This window comes from Elephas maximus, chromosome 5, assembly GCF_024166365.1.
Source record: "Elephas maximus indicus isolate mEleMax1 chromosome 5, mEleMax1 primary haplotype, whole genome shotgun sequence".
In the NCBI taxonomy this organism is placed as follows: domain Eukaryota; kingdom Metazoa; phylum Chordata; class Mammalia; order Proboscidea; family Elephantidae; genus Elephas; species Elephas maximus.
The window spans coordinates 104,572,630-104,595,077 of NC_064823.1; the positions used below are offsets into that span (position 1 = coordinate 104,572,630).

Sequence of the window (22,448 nt, forward strand, 5' to 3'; positions counted from 1 at the left end):
CACCCATGTTTACTGCAGCTCTGTTTACAATAGCAAAAAGCTGGAAACAACCAAGGTGCCCATCAACTGATGAACGGTTAAATAAATTGTGGTATATTCACACAATGGAATACTATGCATCGATAAAGAACAGTGACGAATCTGTGAAACATTTCACAACATGGAGGAACCTGGAAGACATTATGCTAAGTGAAATTAGTCAGAGGCAAAAGGACAAACATTCTATAAGACCACTATTATAAGATCTTGAGAAATAGTATAAACTGAGAAGAACACATACTTTTGTGGTTACGAGGGGGCGGAGGGAGGGAGGGTGGGAGAGGGTTATTTACTGATTAGTTAGTAGATAAGAACTACTTTAAGTGAAGGGAAGGACAATACTCAATACAGGGAAGGTCAGCTCAAGTGGACTGGACCAAAAGCAAAGAAGTTTCTGGGATAAACTGAATGCTTCAAAGGTCAGCGGAGCAAGGGTGGGGGTTTGGGGACTATGGCTTAAGGGACTTCTAAGTCAATTGGCAAAATAATACTATTATGAAAACATTCTGCATACCACTTTGAAAAGTGGCGTCTGGGGTCTTAAATGCTAACAAGTGGCCATCTAAGATGCATCAATTGGTATCAACCCACCTGGATCAAAGGGCAATGAAGAACACCAAGGTCACACGACAACTATGAGCCCAAGAGACAGAAAGGGCCACATAAACCAGAGACTTACAGCATCCTGAGACCAGAAGAACTAGATGGTGCCCCGCCACAACCGATGACTGCCCTGACAGGGAGTGCAACAGAGAACCCCTGAGGGAGCAGGAGATCGGTGGGATGCAGACCCCAAATACTCTTAAAAAGACCAGACTTAATGGTCTGAGACTAGAGGAATGCCGGCAGTCATGGTCCCCAAACCTTCTGTTGGCCCAGGACAGGAACCATTCCCGAATACAACTCATCAGACATGGAAGGGACTGGACAATGGGTTGGAGAGGGATGCTGATGAAGAGTGAGCTACTTGTATCAGGTGGACACTTGAGACTGTGTTGGCATCTCCTGTCTGGAGGGGAGACAGGAGCGTAGAGAGGATTAGAGGCTGGCAAAAATGTCACGAAAGGAGAGACTGGAAGGGCTGACTCATTACGGGGAGAGTAAAGTGGGAGTATGGAGTAAGGTGTAAAGAAAAAAAAAAAAAAAAACTTGGAAGGATATGCCCTAAATTAATAATAATGGTTACCTCTGGGGAGGGAACCAAGCAAACTGTAGCCAGAGTGTTTTAATTTTTTATGAGAACAGTGTATTTGTGTATTTCTTGTGCAATAAAAGTAATTTAATTTGCATTGAAAAAAAAAAAAAAAAGAAACCCTAAGGACCACAATTCTACTCCGACACACATAGGGTCACCATGAGCCAGAATCCACGTGACAGTAACTGGTTTTTTGGTTTGGTAGGTAAATATAATTAACCTCTTTTATAAAATATTTCCAATTACACTATTTTTTTCAAGGCAAGCCAAGAAAAACAGTTATCTATATATAAAAATAAAAATGTCAAGAAGCTACAAAACAAATCCCCATAATGTTCTCATCTAGTGTAACAGGTTTTTAGAAGAGAAGCCTTTCCTAAACCTTTCTGAATGCTGTTAACTTATATTCTATGTGGCTTTGGTAGTACTTTCTTTTTTCATTACTCTATACTGGTATCTCTCTCCCTGCAGTGTTAAATGGATCTGCTTTGAATGCACCTGGACCTTCACTTGAACAGAAAACGCTTATTAAAATATTTTAATACAAAATTTCGTGTCATTTAAAGATCACAGATGGGAGTAATACTTGCTCATGTTCATTTTAATTCTGTTGGTTAAAATCCCAAAATACATTGTCTACAAGTATTTTTTAAGTTCAAAACCTAAATAGATGCTCTTAATAAATTAACATTATCTTTGTACATATGCCATGCATTGAAAAAATAGGAAATGGCTTATTTTTTATTTGAACGTGGGAGCCTTTGGCTTCAAGCTTGAAGCTTAGCACTCCTGATGACATGTAGATGGTGATCTGTACAATGGGCCAGGTCCTGGTCACTGCACATCTGCAGCCAGATGTGCGATCAGGTCTTTGGCATCCTGCATGATGGAGGGTATCTCTGCGCCATTCTCAGTCACTTGGGTTCCAAACAAGAACATCTTCCTGTCATTTCCCACCTCAGATAATGCCAAAGCATCATGGATATCTGTTATATGATATGCTGCTTGAAGATCCTTAACCCAGAACGGAAAAACAGAAAAATTTGGTTAATTTGCAATCTTTTGGAAGAGTTACTCTCATTTACTACTCCCAATGAACCCATCATTTTGATACAGAGAACACTGTGACCCCATTATTACAGCCCAAAGTCATTTCAATGTAAATATTTTCATGAGAACTATACCATACCAGCATTTATGAATTATCATCAAAAAAATATTTTCTGGAACGTTGAATTGGCAAATGTTGTGTTATATATATTTTTACAACAGTAAAAAAAAAGAAAAAAAGTATTATCCAGAATCAAGCCAAACCAATATAACTCCTCGATCAATTTTCTGTACAGAGCAGTCACTCTGCTACCAATTTTGTTCTTCTGGCTTTTTTTTCCCCCTAAGATTATTTTAATATGATCAATTCTTTAATTTATATTTAACAACAGGTACTTGATTCATTAGTCATTTTTTGTCCTTATCAAATTTTACTGATTATAGCATTTGCTTTGTGAGTTTTCATTTACGGCCATTATTTCTACTGAAATATAATATTTTGTATCAAATTTTGAGGGCTGGAGGGAGATAGAGAAGGGAGCAGGAAGTACGTGGGATTAGAAAATGAGGTGGTGGAAAAGGAAGGCAGAGAGGGGAGAGACAGGTGAAGAGAAAGAAGATGAGACTGTGAGATGTCAGAGGCTTAGGGGAGGGAAATCCACAGTAAACGGCAGAGAGATGTTTGTTGCTACTCAGGTTGCAGTTGATTCCAACCTAAGTAGTCAACTACTAGCCGAAAGGATGGCTGTTTGGGTGGGGCCAAGATGGCGGCGTAGTCAGACACTTCCTGTGGTCCCTCTTACAACACAGACTCAAAGAAACAAATGAATCGATTATATATAACAATCTAGGAGCCCTGAACATCAAAGGCAAAGTTGAGGAATCGGACTGAGCAGTAGGGAGACGGAGAGATGGTTCAGAAGCAGCAAGGAGTTGCCAGACCTGACCTGGCAGGAACCAGCACTCCGCACGCTGGATCTGCTGGCCCAAGCCCGATGAGGCAAGCAGTGGTGTTTGGGACGCGTTTTCCACATTGGGAGAGACCAAGCAGTGAAGAGTCCACTTATGCCTCCAGAATCAGTGAAAAGCAGTGCTCAACTGGCAAAAGTACACGCGTCTAACCTACTGTGCGGATCAAAAAACACTCCTTTGGGGAAACACCTCTCTCCCATTTACCTGTCCCCCTTCCTGCTCTGCACTGGGTCCAAGCTGGCTTCAGAGACAGCCATGTCCCCTGGGCCAGAAGTAGGGCCCGTCACGTGCCCTGTGCCATTCTCCTGGTTTTGGAGAGGGAACAAATTAACAAACAGGAAAAAATAATCTGCTGACTCCCCTAAGCGGGGAACTCAGGGCGGAAACAGCTCCTTTGCCTAGGCACAGACATAAGGGGTCCCCAACTTTGAATGCCTTTCACCCCTGCATAGACCTGTGTGGGCTCATTACAACAATGTAGGCCCCCATTAACACAGTGCAACAGGGTATATACCTGAAGTCTAACCTCAACTGTATCAGCTGTATGGTGGAGATGCAAATTCGGGACATTTCACACCACTCTGCCTATTAAGCAGGGTCCTCACCTACCCACATCAGAGGCCTGAGGACTGGTCACTCCACCCACACCACCTAGCCACCTGTGATAGGGGTCCAAGAATAAGTGGTACCTCTCAGTCCTTACAGCCAACAGGATTGGGTGCCCATAGTCTGGCTGCAAAACCTACCCACCTACGCGCTCTAGGGAACAGGGACACGCTTTCCTCACAGACTGGCAGCTGTCACCCCCCTGCCTTGCTCAGTGCGTGACCCCCTACTGCAGACAGATACCTGTGCCTACACCAATCACCCCTGCCTGCCTAGGTCTGTAGGTGAGAGCTTGGACCACACACCTGGTGACCGACTGCCTGGACACATTAGTTGAATCCATACAAGAAAAGTAAATGGACTTTTGGGCTCACATACCTAGTAACAGCTCTAACCACCTGGTGACAGAATGTTAGAGCTTCAAAGGCACCAATAATCAAACTAGCTCACAGGAGCAGCCTATTTGGGCGTAACGAAACAAGAAGCTAGGACACAGTAAGCAAACATAAAATAGATAACTTATTGATGGCTGGGAGACAACAGTCAATACCAAATCATATAAAGAGGCAGACCATGATGGTTTCAGAAAGCTCCCAAAACAAAGAATCAAGAAATCTTCTTAATGAAGACAACTTCATGGAATTACCAGAGGTAGATTACAAAAGATTAACATACAGAACTCTTCAAGAGATCAGTAAGGAGATCAGGCATGACGCAGAACAAGCCAAGCAGCACACAGACAAAGCAACAGAAGAACTTAAGAAGAATAGAGAAGAGCATAATGACAGATTTAACAGGCTGCAAGAAATCCATAGAGAGACAGTAAACAGAAATTCAGAAGATTAACAATAAAATTGCAGAATTAGACAACTCAATAGAAAGTCACAGAAGAATTGAGGCAATGGAAGTCAGAATTAGCTCAATTGGCATTTTCACTTCTAAAACTCATTTATAATTGGCTTTTTGTTGTTTTACAGTGTTCCCCTAAACTGGAAATAATCTGGTACTGTGTCATTTTTTCCCCCGTACCAATATAAACCTATCACGTTTCATCACTGTAAGCCTCATGTGCTGTACCTGGTATTTGGCTGGAATTAATTACCTCGATGGATGTTGGTAGTCTCAATATATTGTTTGTTTGAAAACTGCATTCATTTAATCCTAGAACCTGTCGTAATTTTTGTAACTGTGTTAACAGATGCGTTAGCATGGATGATGTTGCAGGTTAATAATGTCATGGTATTGGGGAAGGAAGAGAATGAGAGAGGGAGGGCATTAGATGGAAGGAGGGATTTCTTGTAATGATAAAGCACATCAAGTACAAATGCTGGGGTTATTCCATACTTATATAATTATGTCTTAACAGAATTCATTATCCAAAGAGTAAAGAAAGCAAGATGACTTTTTAAAACCTATTATGTAATAACTTGGAACAATGAGTTATCTAAAAGCATAGATTAAATATTTTGGCCAAGGACTATCAACAGGAATGTACCTTAAACTAGAATACACAATTCATTATTAAGTTCAAGTAAAAGCTATTAAATATAACATCGAATGGCTCTGTTTATCCAACCTCATGTACAAACCACAGAGAAAAGTACTGATAAATCTGAGTATTAAAAATGGGAACCTTCTGTATAAAAAAGGACACCAAAAGCAGAGTAATATGATAAACCACCAGGATGGTAGAGAAGATATTTGTAATGCACCATTATTGTAACAGTGTGCCCTCCAGTCAATTCTGACTCACAAAAAACAAAACCAAAGCTGCTGCCATTGAGTCAATTCTGACTCATAGTGACCCTACAGGATAAAGTAGAACTGCCTGATAGGGTTTCCAAGGCTGCAGTCTTTACCGAAGCAGACTGCTACGTCTTTCTCCCACAGAGTGGCTGGTGGGTTTGAACTGCTGATCCTTCCATTAGCAGCAAAGCACTTAACCACTGCACCACCAGGGCTCCTTAGTGCTATGTCCAAACCAAAATCAAACCAAACCCATTGCTGTCGAGTTGATTCCAACTCACAGCCACCCTATAGGACAGAGTAGAACTGCCCCATAGTTTCCAAGGAGAACATGGTGAATCTGAACTGCTGACCTTTTGGTTAGCAGTCATGGCTCTTAACCACTATGCCACCAGGGTTTTGTGCTACGTCCAGAAGTCCTGAATTTCCATTTCTCAATCTCTTGGGTCAGGTTCCTCCAATGTATTAAGATACTCTCACCTCCTTACCATCTGTACTTGCCCAGTCACGGAAGGGAGCTGGGGTTTGCAGGTAGAGTCGATTCCAACTCATAGGGGCTCTTATTACAACCGAGTAGAACTGCCCCACAGGGTTTCCTAATCTATAATCTTTACGGGAGCAGATTGCCAGGTCTTTTCTCCCATGGAGCTGCTGGTGGGTTCGAATCACCGACCTTTTAGTTAGTAGCCAAGTGCTTAACCATTGTGACACCAGTGACAAAGGATTTTTTTTTTTTCAAAATACAGGAAAGACTCCTTTAACTCAAATAAGAAAAGATAAGCAACCTAACAGAAGAGGGGAAAAGATATTACAGTAAAACTTGCAATGCCAGAACCTGTGTAAGGCAGAAACCTGTCAGAGAAGGAAAACTCAAATATTCTCCACTAATAGACAGTGCTAGAAAAGTGGTAAAATTGCACCCTGTCAAAGGCAGAAAACTTTCAAGACCCAGAAAGACAAGACAGTCCTGTCAAGTTCCGGCTCTTACAGGTTTCACTGTAATAGGTAATTCACAGACATAGGCACTTCAGTAATCAATAAACTTATGAAAAGACTTTCAAACTCACTAATAATTAAGAAAATGCAAATTAAAATAAGATGATACAATTTTATTCCATCAGATTAATAAAAATTGAAAAGTCTGACAATACCACCTATTGGCAAGGATGCGGAGCTGCAGAAACCGTTACATTCTGCTGGTGGAAGAATAAACTAGCGTAACATCTTTGGAAAGCAACTTGGTGATATTTAGTAAAAGTGAGTATGCACAAATTGAAAAGCTCAACAATTCCTCTAGAGACAGATAATGTATCTATAACTGTAAGAAAATGTAATAAAGGTATAAAAACACACAAACCCAGTCCAAGGGAATGATAATCACTAAAATCAGGAAAAGCGGTTATCACTGGAGAGGCAGGAGAATGAGTTCAGGTAAAGATGTAGAGAGAGTTTCAATTACATCCAAGATTTTAACATTAGAAGGGAGGAAGCTCTGAAGCAAACAGGGCAAAATGTTAAGATTTAACCAAGTTGGGATAGTGAGTACATGGGTATCCTCTATAATTTCTATACACTTCAAAGAGTTCATGATTTTTTACTTAAAAAAATATGGAGAAGTAACATACACGTACTACGGTGTAAGGTATTTATTATGGTTTATGATAAGCCATACTCCAATGTTCCACATCCACTAAGTATAAACTGAATTGAATATACAGCATAATGTTGAATGTTTAGTTATTAAAGTATACATTTCTATTTTCTGTATTAATATAAAGCTGTTGAGTACAATCTATATTTATATAAACTTTTACCTGTTTGTTTGCAAACACGACCAGAGGAAGGATCGGGTTTGTTCCTATCAATTGATGAAGATGTTTTTTGGCTTCAGGTAATCGGTTGTGATCTGCTGAATCTACCACAAAGATCAGCAGCAATCCCCTGGATAGGTATGTTTCCCAGTAAGAACGGAAAGGTTCACTGCCACCAACTACAGCAAAGAGGAGAGGAAAGTACAAAAAAAAAGAAAAAATTGCAAACAAAAATAATGAGAACATTCATGAATCGTGAAAAACGTAACCAATGTCACTCAACAACCTGTGTAGAGAATGCTGAATGGGAACCTATCAAGTGTGTAAAACTTCGCCAAAAACACAATAAAACATTATTATTAAAAAAGTAAAGAAATTGCAGGAGCGTCTACTGAGGAGGCAGGAAGGGCACATCTAGATCATTTCTGAACACTGCTATAGTACAGCGGGCCCAATTCTTAGTAGCACCAGAGGGCTGTTACTTGGGATACAGTTGGTGGGAATATTTACCCTTCACAAGTGGTTCATTCTTTGCAGAATCACAAAGGATCAGCATAAAAGACATTGAATACAAAGGATGTCTCCCAATCCCGTTACATGTAACAGCCATTCCAGCCACTGCACGTTTATCACTTACGGCTCCAGAAAACGGAATGAGGCTACTAAAACAACAGATCAGAGTGGTGGGCTAAAAAATGTTTCATTTCTAATTTGTTTCCTTTTATGAAAAATATCCATTAATATCTTTTGCCTAATTTTGTGTTTCTTATTTATTTGTAGCAATTCTTTATTTTTTGTGATTTATACTAATCATTTATTGGTTATATGCATTGCATACATGTATCTTCTCCCATTTTTGGCCTTTTTTTTTTTGTAGCGATTTTTTTTCCTTTTTTTATTGCGCTTTAAGAGAAAGTTTACAGTTTAAGTTAGTTTCTCATACAAAAATTTATACACACATTGTTATGTGACCCTAGTTGCTCTCCCTACAATGTGACAGCACACTCCTCCTTTCCACCCCGAATTTCCCATTCAACCAGTTCCTGTTCTTTTCTGCCTCCTCATCTCGCCTCCGGACAGGAGCTGCCCATTTAGTCTCATGTATTATCTACTAGAGCTAAGGAACATACTCCTCACGAGTATCATTTTATGTCTTATAGTCCAGTCTGATCTTTGTCTGAAGAGCTGGCTTTGGGAATGGTTTTAGTTTTGGGCTAACAGAGAGTCCGGGCACCATATCCTTCAGGGTTCTTCCAGTCTCACTCAGACCACTGTCTGGTCTTTTTGCTAGAATTTGAGTTCTATGCCCTACTTTGCTCCTGCTCCATCAGGGACTCTGTGTTGTGTTCCCTATCAAAGTGGTCACTGGTGGTAGCCAGTAGTTCTTCTGGTCTCAGGCTGATGGAGTCTCTGGTTCAAGCGGCCCTCTCTGTCTCTTGGGCTCATAATTACCTTGTGTCTTTGGTGTTCTTCATTCTCCTTTGCTCCAGGTGGGTTTGGGCCAATTGATGCATCTTAAACGGCCGCTTGCTAGCTTTTAAGAACCCAGATGCCATTTTGTGGCATCTTTTGATGAGCATCTACATCTTAATCTTAGTGCAGTTGAATTTATTGATCATTTTTTAGGTTATTGCTTTAGGTATCCTGTATATTCTTTGTCCTGAACACACAAATATGTTCTCTATTTTCTTCACAAAGCCTTTTACATTTGGCTTCAATCCATCTGAAATTGATGTGTACATTTGTATATTGTGAGAAATAGAAAACCAATTTCACTGTTTACTTGTTGTTCCTCCACTATCTATTGAATAATCTCTCCTTTCCCCAGTTGGCTTTCTTTTCTGTTCATTTGGTCACTTTGTTTATTCCTGTGCCATTACTACCCAGTCTTAATTTTATACCTTTTTAATAAGTGTCTTAGTTATTTTTGGTTTCATTACAGAAATACCACCAGTAGACGGCTTTAACAAACAGAAGTTTATTCTCTCACAGTTTAAAAGGCCAGAAGTCCAAGTTCAGGTTGTCAGCTCCAGGTGAAAGCTTTCTCTCTCTGCCGGCTCTAGGGGAAGGTCCTTGTAACCCATCTTCCTGGTCTGGGAGCTCCTCAGTGCAGGGACCCTGGGTCCAAAGGATGTGCTCCGCTCCCTGCTCTTCTTTCTTGGTTGTAGGAGGTCCCTCTCCTCTCTGCTTGCTTCTCTCTTTTATATCTCAAAAAAGATCGACTTAAAACCTAATCCTGTATGTAGATTGTGTCCTGCCTCTTTAATGTAACTGCCTCTAATTCTGCCTCATTAACATCATAAAAAAAATCCATTGTCCTTGAGTCAATTCTGACTCATGGCGACCCTATATGACAAGAGAAGAACTGCGACATAGAGTTTCCAAGGAGCGCTTGGTGGATTTGAACTGCTGACCAATTTTGATCAGTAGCCCAACACTTAACCACTGTGCCAGCAGGGCTCCTAACATCACAGAGGGTAGCATTTACAACACACAGTTTAATAACATCAGATCACAAAATGGAGGACAACCACACAATACTGGGAATCATGGCCTAGCCAAGTTGACACACATTTTTGGGGGACACAATCCAATCCATAACAATTAGACTCGATATTTGATAGCTCAAGTGCACGCTTTTATTTTCTTTCAGAGCATCTCGCATATTTTTACACCTTCGATTATCAAGTTTTTAAAAAATTCCTTTTGAGATTATGGTTGGAATTGAATTGTATCGAAGCATCAATTTGGGGAGAACTTAAATCTTTTTAATGCTGTGCCTTCCTATTTGTGCAAACTTTATCATCACTCCATTGATTTAGGTTTTTTTCCAATGACATTTAAAAATTTTCTCCATACTGAACAGGCATTTTATCTTGTACTTTTCTTTGCTATTATAAATTAAAAAAAAACTGTATTTGCTGCTTATTGCTAAATAACAGAAATGTAATTGGTTTTTTAATATCATTCTTATATACAGTCACCTTGCTAAACTTTGGAGCCCTGGTAGTGCAGTGGTTAAGAACTATGGCTGCTAATCAAAAGGCTGGCAGTTCAAATCCACCAGCCACTCCTTGGAAACCTATGGGGCAGTTCTACTCTGTCCTACAGGGTCACTAGGAGTCGACAGGAATGGGTTTTTTCTGTTTTGCTAAACTTTATCATTTTTAATAACCTGAAAAGTCTTTCAGGTTTTCTTTGAAGACAATCACATAAGTTGTAAATAACTACTGTTTTTCTTTCTTACTAATCCATATGTCTTTTTCTTGAACTGACGATATTGAATGGAAGCATTGATCACTGGCAGCCTTGTCCTTTCCTAATTTTCCAAGAACTACTTCTAATGTGGAAACCCTGGTGGCGTAGTGGTTAAGTGCTACAGCTGCTAACCAAGAGGTCAGCAGTTTGAATCTGCCAGGCGCTCCTTGGAAACTCTATGGGGCAGTTCTACTCTGTCCTGTAGGGTCGCTATGAGTCGGAATCGACTTCATGGCAGTGGGTTTGGGTACTTCTAATACTGTATGTTTAGGAATCATGTGTTCTGAAGTTCTGGCAGATTAAGGAATTCTCATTTATTCTTAGCATATTAAGAATTTTTATCATAAATTGGAATTGAATTTAGTATATGCTTTTTCTGCTTATATTGAGGTGATCACATTTTTTTTTAACCTTTAATTGGTAATGTGCTGAATTACATTTACAGAATCTTCAAATGTCAAACCAACCTTTCACTCCTGAAGAAATCCAACTTAGTCATGTTACATTATCTCTTTTATACATTAACTGAATTTGGTTTGCTACTATTTTGTTAGCATTTCTGCATCTATGTTAATGAATGAGAGAGACCTATAATTTCCTTTTGTTATACTGTCTTTATCTGGTTTTGGTACCCAGTGACCTCATACAGTTAAACCAAAAAAATCCGTAACTTTCCAGTTGATTCAGACTCATAGCAATCCTATAGGGCAAAGTAGAACTGCCTCATAGCATTTCCAAGGTTGTAAGCTTTACGGAAACAAACTGCCACCTTTCCTCATGGGGCAGCTGGTGGGTTCGAATCGCTGACATTTTGGTTAGCGGCCAAGTACGTAACCACTGCACCACCATGGCTCCTTCTCATACAGTTAGTCCGGGAGTATTCTTTTCTCTGGAAGAGTTTATATAAAAGTAGGATTGATAGAACTTACCTATAAAACCAGCTGGCTTGGTGTTTTTATTACGGGGCAACTTTTAGCTACTGATTTAATTTCTTTAATGGTTTCAAACTACTCAAGGTTCTTCTTTCTTTCTGAGTCAGGTTTCATAAGATAGCTTTTTATACGATTTTTTTTTTCCACTTCATCCAGGTTTTTCTATTTTACTGGCATAAATTTGTTGATGCTATATTCTTACTTTAATCAATGTTGTGCTCTTTTTCACTTATATTATTTATCTGCTTTCTAGATTTTTGTTTTTATCAATTTTACCAGAGGTTTGTCTATTTTGTATTTTCAAGGAACTAACTTTTGACTAAGGAGCCCTGATGGCCCAGTAGTTAAGCACATGGCTGATAACCAAAAGATCAGAGGTTCCAACCTACCAGCCACTCTGCGGGAGAAAGATGCAGCAGTCTGCTTCCATAAAGATTACAGCCTTGGAAACCCTATGGGGTAGTTCCACTCTGTCCTATAAGGTCATTATGAGTTGGGCTCGATGGCAATGGGGAACTTTTGACTTTGCTGATTTTTGCTATTGTATCTTTGTTATCAATTTTATTCTGCTCTGTATTATTTCCTTTCCTCCACTTCCTTTGAGAATTTAACTCTGTTGTTCTTTTTCTAATTTATATGTATATTTAACCCATAAATGTTCAGCTGTCTTCCTCTCAGACATAAGCATTTAAGGTTAAAAATTTCTTTAAATGCATTATCTTTGCCGCATGCCAAAGTTTTCACCGGAAGTTTTTAAAAAAACAATTACTCAGTCCTGAATATTTAAAATTTCCCATTATGATTTTATCTTTCAACTATGAGTTATTTAGAAACATGTTTCTAAACTTGCAAATATATGCTGAATTTTTCCTTTTTCAAAATGTAGTTAATTAAAAAAAAGTCAAACCGACACAGACAGAAGAGCTCACGGACCAGTACAATGAAGACCTGTATACCTCTCACCTAGATTCACCACTGTTAACATTTTGCCACAACTGCTCCATCTCTCTCTATCCACCTACACAGACACTTTCTTTTTGCCAACCATCTGAAAGCAGACTGTGGATACCATGGTATTTCACCTACACAGGGATTTTAAATTTATCTTTTAGTTATTAACTTCTAACTTAACTGCAATGTACCCAGAGAACATGGTTTGTATAGTGCCCCTTTGAAATTTGTTAAGACTTGCTCTAGGGCCCAGTGTGTGGTCGATTTTGGTAAATGTTCCATTTGTGTGAGAGACCAATGTATACTCTATGTGGATGTAAAATTTTATATTGTCCAGTAGATCAAACGTGCTGTGTTCAACTCTTATGTATCTTTGTTGAATTTCTGACAAAGATATGTTGCAATCTCTCACTCCAATGGTAGGTTTGTCCATTTCTTCCTGTAATTTGATCATTTTTAAAATTTGTTTTTAATATATTGAGACTTTTTTTTGCTTCAGCATCTTCAGTGAGAGGCTATTTATTGACCAGTAGATTACAGGGAAAGGAAGAGATACGGGATACATTAAAAATTCTGCTTTACCATGCAAGTGGAGATGTCAGGAGACATTTTGGATGTGCGTGGACTGGATATGTAAATTTAGGAGTCATTAGCACATACATATCATTTAATGCCATGAGAGCAGATGAGATCATCCAGGGAGAGAGGGTAAAGAGTTTCTCCAACTCTGGGAAACTGCAATATTTAGAAAGGTAATGACTCCAAGGTTTCTATATATCAGGGGCTTCTGGACTCCCATCTGGTTAGAATATGAAGTTGGAGATTTGTCTATAATTGCATTTGCAGAAGAGGAACACATTGTATTTACTTAAACTGCTTGTTGATTTGGGATGTGTGAGAGGAGGGAGACTCAAGAGATTATAAAAGGGGTGCTAAAGCCTTCCTCCAAACTCCCCTTTACTACTACCACTGCTCAAAGAAGAAAATACAAAGAGCAGAAAGTTATTTGGTCCACAATGTGCCCTAGTATTAATTAAACTACACACACATTCTGAAAGCCTGATCCAGTGTTACTGGAAAAATCTGACCCAGTGTTACTTCTCACAAGGACTCCATGTTGATGACATCCTACTTGGCTTAAGATATAACAAAACACAGCTATCCTATAACTGCAATGAAGAAGACAGGCTTACTCTCCAGGAACTCCATCTGTTTGTCTTCAGTGTTGATGCACACTGCATTGAAACCTTTGGTAGGTGCCACACTGTGCTGGAGTCTGTTTGAAGCTAGAGAGTGGAGGATACTGGTTTTTCCTGCTCCATCCAAGCCCAGCACTATGATCTGCTTGTTTTTCTCCTGCGAAACAAAAGATAAATCAATACATCCATGTAATCAGTAGACTCCTGAAGAGTAGGGTTTTGTTTTCTTTCTTCTTTTGTTTCCCAGATAACCTGTGGTAGGACCCAATAATATTCATGAAATTGTCAGCCAGAACAGACCTTCACAAAAATTATATAGGACTAGATTTACAACCATGAACAACAAAAAAAATAGTTGCTGAGGCTGCTTATGTACAACCAGGCACTTCATGGGATTTACTTCCTTGGTTTGGAAGTTTAGATTCATGGTTTCCTGTAAAATTCCAGTTAATTGCCCTACTAACATGTTTAGTGCTTTTGTTCTACTAGTTCATGGTGTAGTGCCTGGAGCTGTAAAAGCTTTCAAGTGGCCATCCAAGGTACAACAATTGGTCTCTACTTGCCTGCAGCAAAAGAGGAAGAAAAAGAGTCAGGAATAGGAGAAGGAAGTGGAAAGTGTAGCTTTTTGCCTCCAGGAACAAGTGCCTCCTCTGCCATGAGGCCAGAAGAACTGGATAGTACCTGGCTACCATTATTGACCATTTTGATCAAAGATTCTATAGAAGAATCCTGATCAAAAGGAAAGCACTGCAGAATTTCAAATTCTCATGGACTCCAGACTTTTTGGAGCCATGGAGGCTGGGTGAACACCTGAAACTGAGATAATCTTTAAAACTTAAACCAAAAATATTTCTTGCAAGTCTTCTTAAAACCAAGCAATAATTTAGCTTAACTAGTAAAGAATGTCTGCCTTGAGCATTGTGCTCTTTTAAGATCTATTTACATGGGATCAAACTGACAAGAGCAACTCAAAAGATTATATAAGAAATTTAGGGGGCAGTGAGTTTATCTTAATGGAGGAACAACAACTCAGAAAAGGAGGGCGAGAATGGCTGCACAATGTGAAGACTGTAATCAATATCACTGAATTGTACATGTAGAAATTGTTGAATCAGTGTATGTTCTGCTGTGTATATTCTCAACAATAAAAATAAAATAAATTGTAAATTTTTTTTTATAGAACTAGAACAAAGTGGTGTCGTTAGGTGCCGCAAAAGTCAGTTACGATTCGTAGCGACCCTATGTACAACCGAATGAAACACTGCCTACTCCTGTGCCATCCTCATAATCATTGCTATGTTGAGCCCACTGACTGTAGTTACTGTGTCAATCCATCACATTGAGGGTCTTCCTCTTTTTTGCCAACACTCTACCAAGTATGATGTCCTTCTCCAGGGACTGATCCCTACTGATAACATGTCCAAGGTGCATGAGACAAAGTCTCGCCCATCCTCCCCTCTAAAGAGCATCCTGGCTGTACTTCTTCCAAGACAGATTTGTTCATTCTGGCAGTCCATGGTATATTCAATATTCTTTGCCAACACCATAATTGAAAGACATCAATTCTTCTTCCTTATTCACTGTCCAGCTTTCCCATGCATATAAGGCAATCGAAAATATTATGGCCTCGGTCAGGCGCACCTTAGTCCCCAAACTGACATCTTTGCTTTTTAACACTTGAAAGACGTCTTTTGTAGAAGATTTGCCCAACGCAATACATTGTTTGACTTTTTGACTGCTGCTTCCTTGGGCACTGATTGTGAATCCAAGTAAAATGAAATCCTTGACAACTTCAACCTTTTCTCCATTTATCATGATGTTGCTTATTGTTCCAGTTGTGAGGATTTTTGTTTTATGTTGACGTGTAATCTACACTGAAGGCTGTAGTCTTTGATCTTCATCAGGAAGTGCTTCAAGTCCTCTTTGATTTCAGCGAGCAAGGTTGTGTCATCTGCATAATGCAGGCCGTTAATGAGTCTTCCTCCAATCCTGATGCCGCATTCTGCTTCATATAATCCAGGCTCTCGGATTATTTGCTCAGCATACAGACTAAGTATGGTGAAAGGATACAACCCTGACACACACCTTTGTTTATTTTAAACCACACAGTACTCCCTTGTTCTGTTCAAACACTGCCTTTTGGTTTTATATACAGGTTCTGTACGAGCACAATTAAGTGTTCTGGAATTCCCATTCTTGGCAATGTTATCCATAATTTGTTATGATCCACACAGTCGAATGCCTTTACACAGTCAATAAAACATAGGTAAACATCCTTCTGGTATTCTCTGCTTTCAGCCAGGATCTATCTGACATCAGCAATGATATCCCCGGTTGCATGTCCTCTTCTGAATCTCGCTTAAATTTCTGGTAGTTCCCTGTTGATGTACTGTTGCAGATGCTTTTGAATTATCTTCAGCAAAATTTTACTTGTGTGTGATGTTAATGATATTGTTCAATAATTTCTGCATTTCCATGCAGGCCCCAAATTCTCGTAAAGAGACCAGACTTAATGGTCAGACTGGGACTAGAAGGACCCTGGAGGCCATGGTCCCCAGATGTTCTGTTAGCCCAAGACAGGAACCATTCCCACAGCCAACTCTTCAGAGACTGGACTGGAATATGGGATGGAAAATGATACAGGTGAAGAACGAGCTTCTTGGATCAAGTAGACACATGAGACTATGCTGGCATCTCCTATCTGGAGGGGAGATGAGATGGCAGAGGGGGCCAGAAGTTACCTGAACAGGCACGAGGAGAGAGAGTGGAGGGAAGAGCTGTGCTATCTGTTTAGAGGGAGAGCAATTAGGAGTGCATAATAAGGTGTTTTTTTTTTTAATAAGGTGTATGTAAATTTTTGTATGCGAGACTGACCTGATTTGTAAACTTTCATTTAAAGCACAATAAAAATTAATTAAAAATTTTTTTTCTGCATTTCATTGAATCACCTTTCTTTGGAATGGGCACAAATGTGGATCTCTTCCAGTCATCTGGCCAAGTAGCTGTCTTCCAAATGTCTTGGCACATACAAGTGAGTGCTTCCAGTGTTGCAACTATTTGCTGAAACATCTCAATTGATATTCTGTCAATTCCTGGGGCCTTGTTTTTCACTAATGCCTTCAGGGTAACTTGGACTTGGTCCCTCAGTAGTGTGGGTTCTTGATCTTCTGCTGCCTCAGAAATGGTTGAACATCAACTAATTTTTTTTTGGTACAGTGACTCTATGTATTACTTACATCTTCTTTTCATGCTTCCTGCTTCATTCGATTTTTTTGCTCATAGAATCCTTCAATATTGCAACTCGAGGCTTGAATTTTTTCTCCAGTTCCTTCAGCTTGAGAAATGCTGAGCATGTTCTTCCCTTTTGGTTTTCTAACTCAAGATCTTTGTACATTTCATTATATCATTATAATACTTTATCTTCTTGAGATGTGCTTTGAAATCTTCTGTTCAGCTCTTTTACTTCATCTGTTTTCATATTTGCTATAGCTACTCTCTACATTCAAGACCAAGTTTCAGAGTCTCTTCTGACATCCATTTTGTTCTTTTCTTTCTTTCCTGTCTTTTTAATGACCTTTTGCTTTCTTCATGTATGATGTCCTTGATGTCATCCCACCACTTGTCTGGTCTTCGGTCATTAGTGTTTAATGCATCAAATCTATTCCTGAGATGGTCTCTAAATTCAGGCGGGATAGACTCAAGGTCATACTTTGGATCTAGTGGACTGGTTTTAATTTTCTTCAGCTTCAACTTGAACTTGCATATGAGCAATTGATGGTCTGTTCTGCAGTTGGCTCCTGGTCTTGTTCTGGCTAATGATATTGAGCTTCTCCATTGTCTGTCACCACTCTGTCACCACATACGAGTGGTGGCTTGTGTGTTGCTGTGAAGCTGGAAGCTATGTACTGATATTTCAAACACCAACAAGGTCATCCATGGTGGACAGGTTTCAGCGGAGCTCCCTAAGACAGACTAGGAAGAAGGACCTGGCAGTCTACTTCTAAAAAAATTGACCAGTGAAAACCTTATGAACAGCACCAGAATATTGTCTGACATAGTGCCAGAAGATAAGCCCCTTAGTTTGAGAGGCACTCAAAATATGACTGGGGAAGAGATGCCTCCTTAAAGTAGAGCTGACCTTAATGACGTGGATGGAGTCAAGCTTTCAGGACTTTTATTTGCTGATATGGCATGGCTCAAAATGAGAAGAAACTGCTGCAAACATCCATTAGTAACTGGAACTTGCAATGTTCCAAGTTCCAGTATGAATGTAGGAAAATAGTATAGTATGTATAGAATGTAGTATTAATGTAGGAAAATTGGAAATTGTTAAAAATGAAATGGAACACATAAAAATCAATATCCTAGGCATTAGTGAGCTGAAACGGACTGGTACTGGCTGAAATGGCATTGCATTTATTGTCACAAAGAACATTTCAAGATCTATCCTGAAAAATAATGCTGTCAGAGACAGGGTAATAGCCATCCACCTACAAGGAAGACCAGTAAATACAACTATTCAAATTTATGCACCAATCATTAATGCCAGAGACAAAGAAATTGAAGATTTTTACCAATTTCTGCAGTCTGAAATTGATCAAACATGCAATCAAGATGCATTGATAATTACTGGTGATTGGAATATAAAAGTGAGAAACAAAGAAGGATTCAGTAGTGGAAAAATATGGCCTTGGTGTTAGAAACAACGTGAGATCACATGATAGAATTTTGCAAGACCAACAACTTATTCATTGCAAATACCTTTTTTCAACAACATAAATGGCAACGACACAGTGGACCTCACCAGATGGAATACACAGGAATCAAATCGACTACATCTGTGGAGATGATGGAGAACAAACTGTACTAATCAATTTATATTTCATAATCAGCCAGTAATTACGTGATAATCTCACATCCCGTCTCCCTCCCCCAACTCCTGGTCAGTCTATCAAATAAAGACTTTATATCCGAAGTTACGGGTGGTGCCACAGATTACAGGACCAATTTCCAGACTTCACTTTGCTTCGTGGGTTCATGTGTTAGGGACTACACCACAATTCAGCTTGTGGTTTGGGGTCTTGGGAACTCTGTGGTTCACGGATTGACTGTGCCACTCAAAGCGTAAGCATCTAACGCCTCATATTATTATTGTCGTCTTCCCAATTAGATAACTAGATTATAAGATCCTAGGACAAGGTTCCCCTCTTAAATTTTTTAATGCAAGGATCATGATTAAATGAGGTTACAGAAATGGTTTGACCAGTACCAATCACAAATGAGCATTTATTTTGAAAGCTGATGAACTATAAATAAATAAACTTTAGAAAGATGCATTCCACCAAAATGTCAGCCTTATAAATGTTTATTGCAAAGCTTGACTGAGGGACAAGAAGGGCTGACTGGTGTGAAGACTGCACTAGAATGTTCAGAAAAGTTGTTTCTAGGCAAATCTTCACGTAAACACTAACAAACAATACTGCCAGATTACTCACAGAAAATCAATTCTATTTTCCAAAGAGCCTAATGGAGAAGTTACTAATTACATTAGTAATTGCCTCCAATGGCTAAAACCAAAAAAACTAAAGCAGTTGCAATCCAGTCGATTCCGACTCGTGAAGACCCTATATGTGCGCAGAGAAAACTACATTCCACAGGGTCTTCAAGGTTGTTGTGACCTTTTGGACTCATGGGGACACCACGTGTGAAGAACTGAACTACTCCGGTTTCAAAATAAGAGGGAACTGATAAATTTCTACTGGTTCTGCTTGAACACTGAATGCTGATGTTAGATTAAGATTGGATTTCTGGAAAAAAGTGATCCTAAACAGCATTAGAATGTTTACTCTATTTCCTTTTCTTTTTTAAAATGATCTGTTTGAAAGTAATGGAGCCCTGGTGGCACAGTGTTTAAGAGCTCAGCTGCTAACCAAAAGATTGGCAGTTTGAATCCACCGGCCGCTCGCTGGAAATTCTATGAGGTAGTTCTACTCTGTCTTATAGGGTCACGAGTTGGAACAGACTCCACGGCAACAAGTTTGGCTTGGGTTTGGATAGGAAAGTAAGATGTTTTAAGGTCTGGCCTAATAGAGACTTGTATAGAGAGAACATGATTTATAAAGGCTGTCTAGAGAATAACAGAATTCAATAAAATACATATTTGTTCTTGCAGTGAATTCTTGATAGCTATTAAAGCAAATGGAATTTCCATAGGGGTTACCTACCTGCTTCCCCACCTGTTCCCATCACAGCTAAATGTTATAACGGCATTCTGAGAGTGTGCTATGGTAAGGAACAGGGACTTACGAAAGGAACTTTCCTTGGATGGTTTAAGATCACATGCTTTAAAGCAACAGTGGCACCAAGAAACGGCTGGAGGGAGGGGGCTGTGTTACCCCACAATCTTTACCCAGTGGCCCTGCTCGGGCTACTCCCACATATTTCATCAATTCTGTGATGCACATCTTTTCCCACATTTTAACACCTCTGAAATTATGACGTGTCTTACAATCAATGGTGTTATATTTTCCTTGTTCAAAACCAGAAAACCAAACCCGGTGTCATCCATCGAGTCAATTCCAACTCACAGGACACAGAACTGCCCCATAGAGTTTCCAACAAGTACCTGGTGGACCCTATATAGGACAGCGCAGAACTACGCCACAGCGTTTCCAAAGGAGCACCTGGTGAATTCAAGCTGCTGATCTTTTGGTTAGCAGCAGAACTCTAAACCATTACGGCACCAGGGTTTCCTTCCGGTGGTACCTAAATGACCTCTTAGATCTATGAAATATCTTGAATAGAAACAGCTCTCTACGCCCATTCCAATCACAGCGCTGCCTCCAAGACTCTCCTACAGTCACCAATGCTTGACATTTTACTTATATATTTCAGTCAAATATACATCCTCATGTTTATCATCACTTGAGGAAATCAGGGAAAATTGTAAACCCAGTGTTCTGACATGAAATGTAATTCTATACATCGTTCTTCTTTGTGAACAGTTTATTCCTTTAATCTTAAACGGATTTATGTACTTTGTTTTAGAGATATCAAATCTCCTTTAGTAATTCAAATTGTTTAGAACTAGAAAGCAGCTCTGGGCCAAGGAGCTAGCCCAGTACTCCAGGAACACAGACTTTATCAAACTGACTCGAACACTGGTTTCTTAAAAGTTTCTGACCATCCCCTTTGCGCACTGGTGGTCTGAAAACAATGGAAGCAGTAACCATATGGCCCACGCAAAAAACACCAAACAGCCCAAAATAAAACATACATAAATTCAGGAGCGGCCAAGGCCCTGCATCTTCCGACAAAGAATGTCTTCAACGGAAAGGGCTTCTGAGAGCCTGTTTCCCAGGACGCTTCGGTTTCGGGCTGGTTTCTAAATGTTGTCAGGTGGTCTGTACACTAGGGTTTGGCGCTGGACAGAGATAAGGGCAGGAAAAGGACCATTTCCAGCGTACCTGTGAAAACTATGATCTCTTCTTCCTAATCAACAGACCTGACGAGGGTTACGACGTCAGTTTAGGGCTCGGGGTGAGGGTGGACAGGGGGGCGGTAAGAAGGGGCTGGCGATGGGTCGTTCGAAGTTCGGCACGTGCCCTTCCACCCACAGACAAAAAGCCCGTGAAGGACCCGGTTTTCTCCCGAGCGTGGTCGGGCGTCTAGCACGTAACAGAGCCGCCGCCGGAGCCTGAACGCGGGACAATGGCCTTAGGGGGAGAGGGCCCTGGGCGGATCGCCGCCGCACCAGTTCTCTTACCGGCGGCTCGACCGGGGGTCTCGTCAAGACGCTGTTATTCTTTTTCTCCTCTTCTTTTTCCTTTACTTGTTCCTTCTCTTTCTCTGTCTCCTTCCCTTGCTCTTTCCTCTTCTCCTCTTTCTCCTTATTTTTCTCCTCCTTCCCTTTCTCTTTCCCCGTCTTTTCTTTTCCCTTAATTTTCTCCTCCGATTCCTTCCTTTTCGCTTTCTCCTCCTTTCTTTTGTCCCTAATTTTTCCTTTTTCCGTCTCCTTTCCGTTCTCTAGGCTCCTCTTCGCCTTCACCCTCTCCATCCTCACCAACCTGGTTCCCAGCTCTACCCCTGCGCGCCCGCGCGCCGGAGCCGCAGCCCTTGGTCCCGGCAGGTGTGGCCCCCACGGCGGGTATAGGGCGGAGACGTAGGTCCACGCTGCGTAGACCACACCCGCAGTCACCACCGCCGCGGCCACTCCCAGGACGCGCAGGCTGCGGTCGGGCGTGGTGTGCCCGCCGCGCGCTGCTCGCGGTAGGTTCGCGGAGACGGCCTGGGAGAGAGGAGTGGGGTGGGGAGGCCTTAGAGGAAGGGTCAAGCCCAGCCCAGGGGGACCCGGAGGCCCGGCCCGGCCCGGCCGCCGGAGCGTGTCTTTGCTGCAGGAAAAACGTCCTTAGGCGTCCCCTGCTCGACAAAACGCACTGCAGCATGATTCCCTCGGGCCGGGCGCTGCGGGAACGCTTTCCGCGCGGACCCAGTTCCAGCACGCTTCAGTGTTCCACCTCTACGGCTTCCTAGCGGCGCCCGTCCAGCCCACGTGTTTCCCACCAGAGCGCCTGCGGCGCCAGTCTTCCTAGTCCCTGCGCTGAATCCCCGCCTCCCCCAACTCCCAATCACTAGCCTGGCGAGTGTAGTTGTGTTACATCTCCTTGCCCTCCCTCCGGCGTTAACGCCA

General features: G+C 40.8%; 1 protein-coding gene across 1 annotated transcript; it reads right to left on the reverse strand.

The window, feature by feature from the left end:
- Positions 1-1,866: 1,866 nt before the first annotated feature.
- ARL9 (ADP ribosylation factor like GTPase 9) lies at positions 1,867-22,049 on the reverse strand. The gene is made up of 4 exons (XM_049886251.1): positions 21,525-22,049; positions 13,754-13,916; positions 7,423-7,598; positions 1,867-2,248 (listed from the first exon to the last, which is right to left on the reverse strand). Exons 1-4 carry the CDS (start codon positions 21,813-21,815, stop codon positions 2,069-2,071), a joined length of 810 nt encoding a protein of 269 aa, XP_049742208.1. The 5' UTR covers positions 21,816-22,049; the 3' UTR covers positions 1,867-2,068.
- Positions 22,050-22,448: the final 399 nt, after the last annotated feature.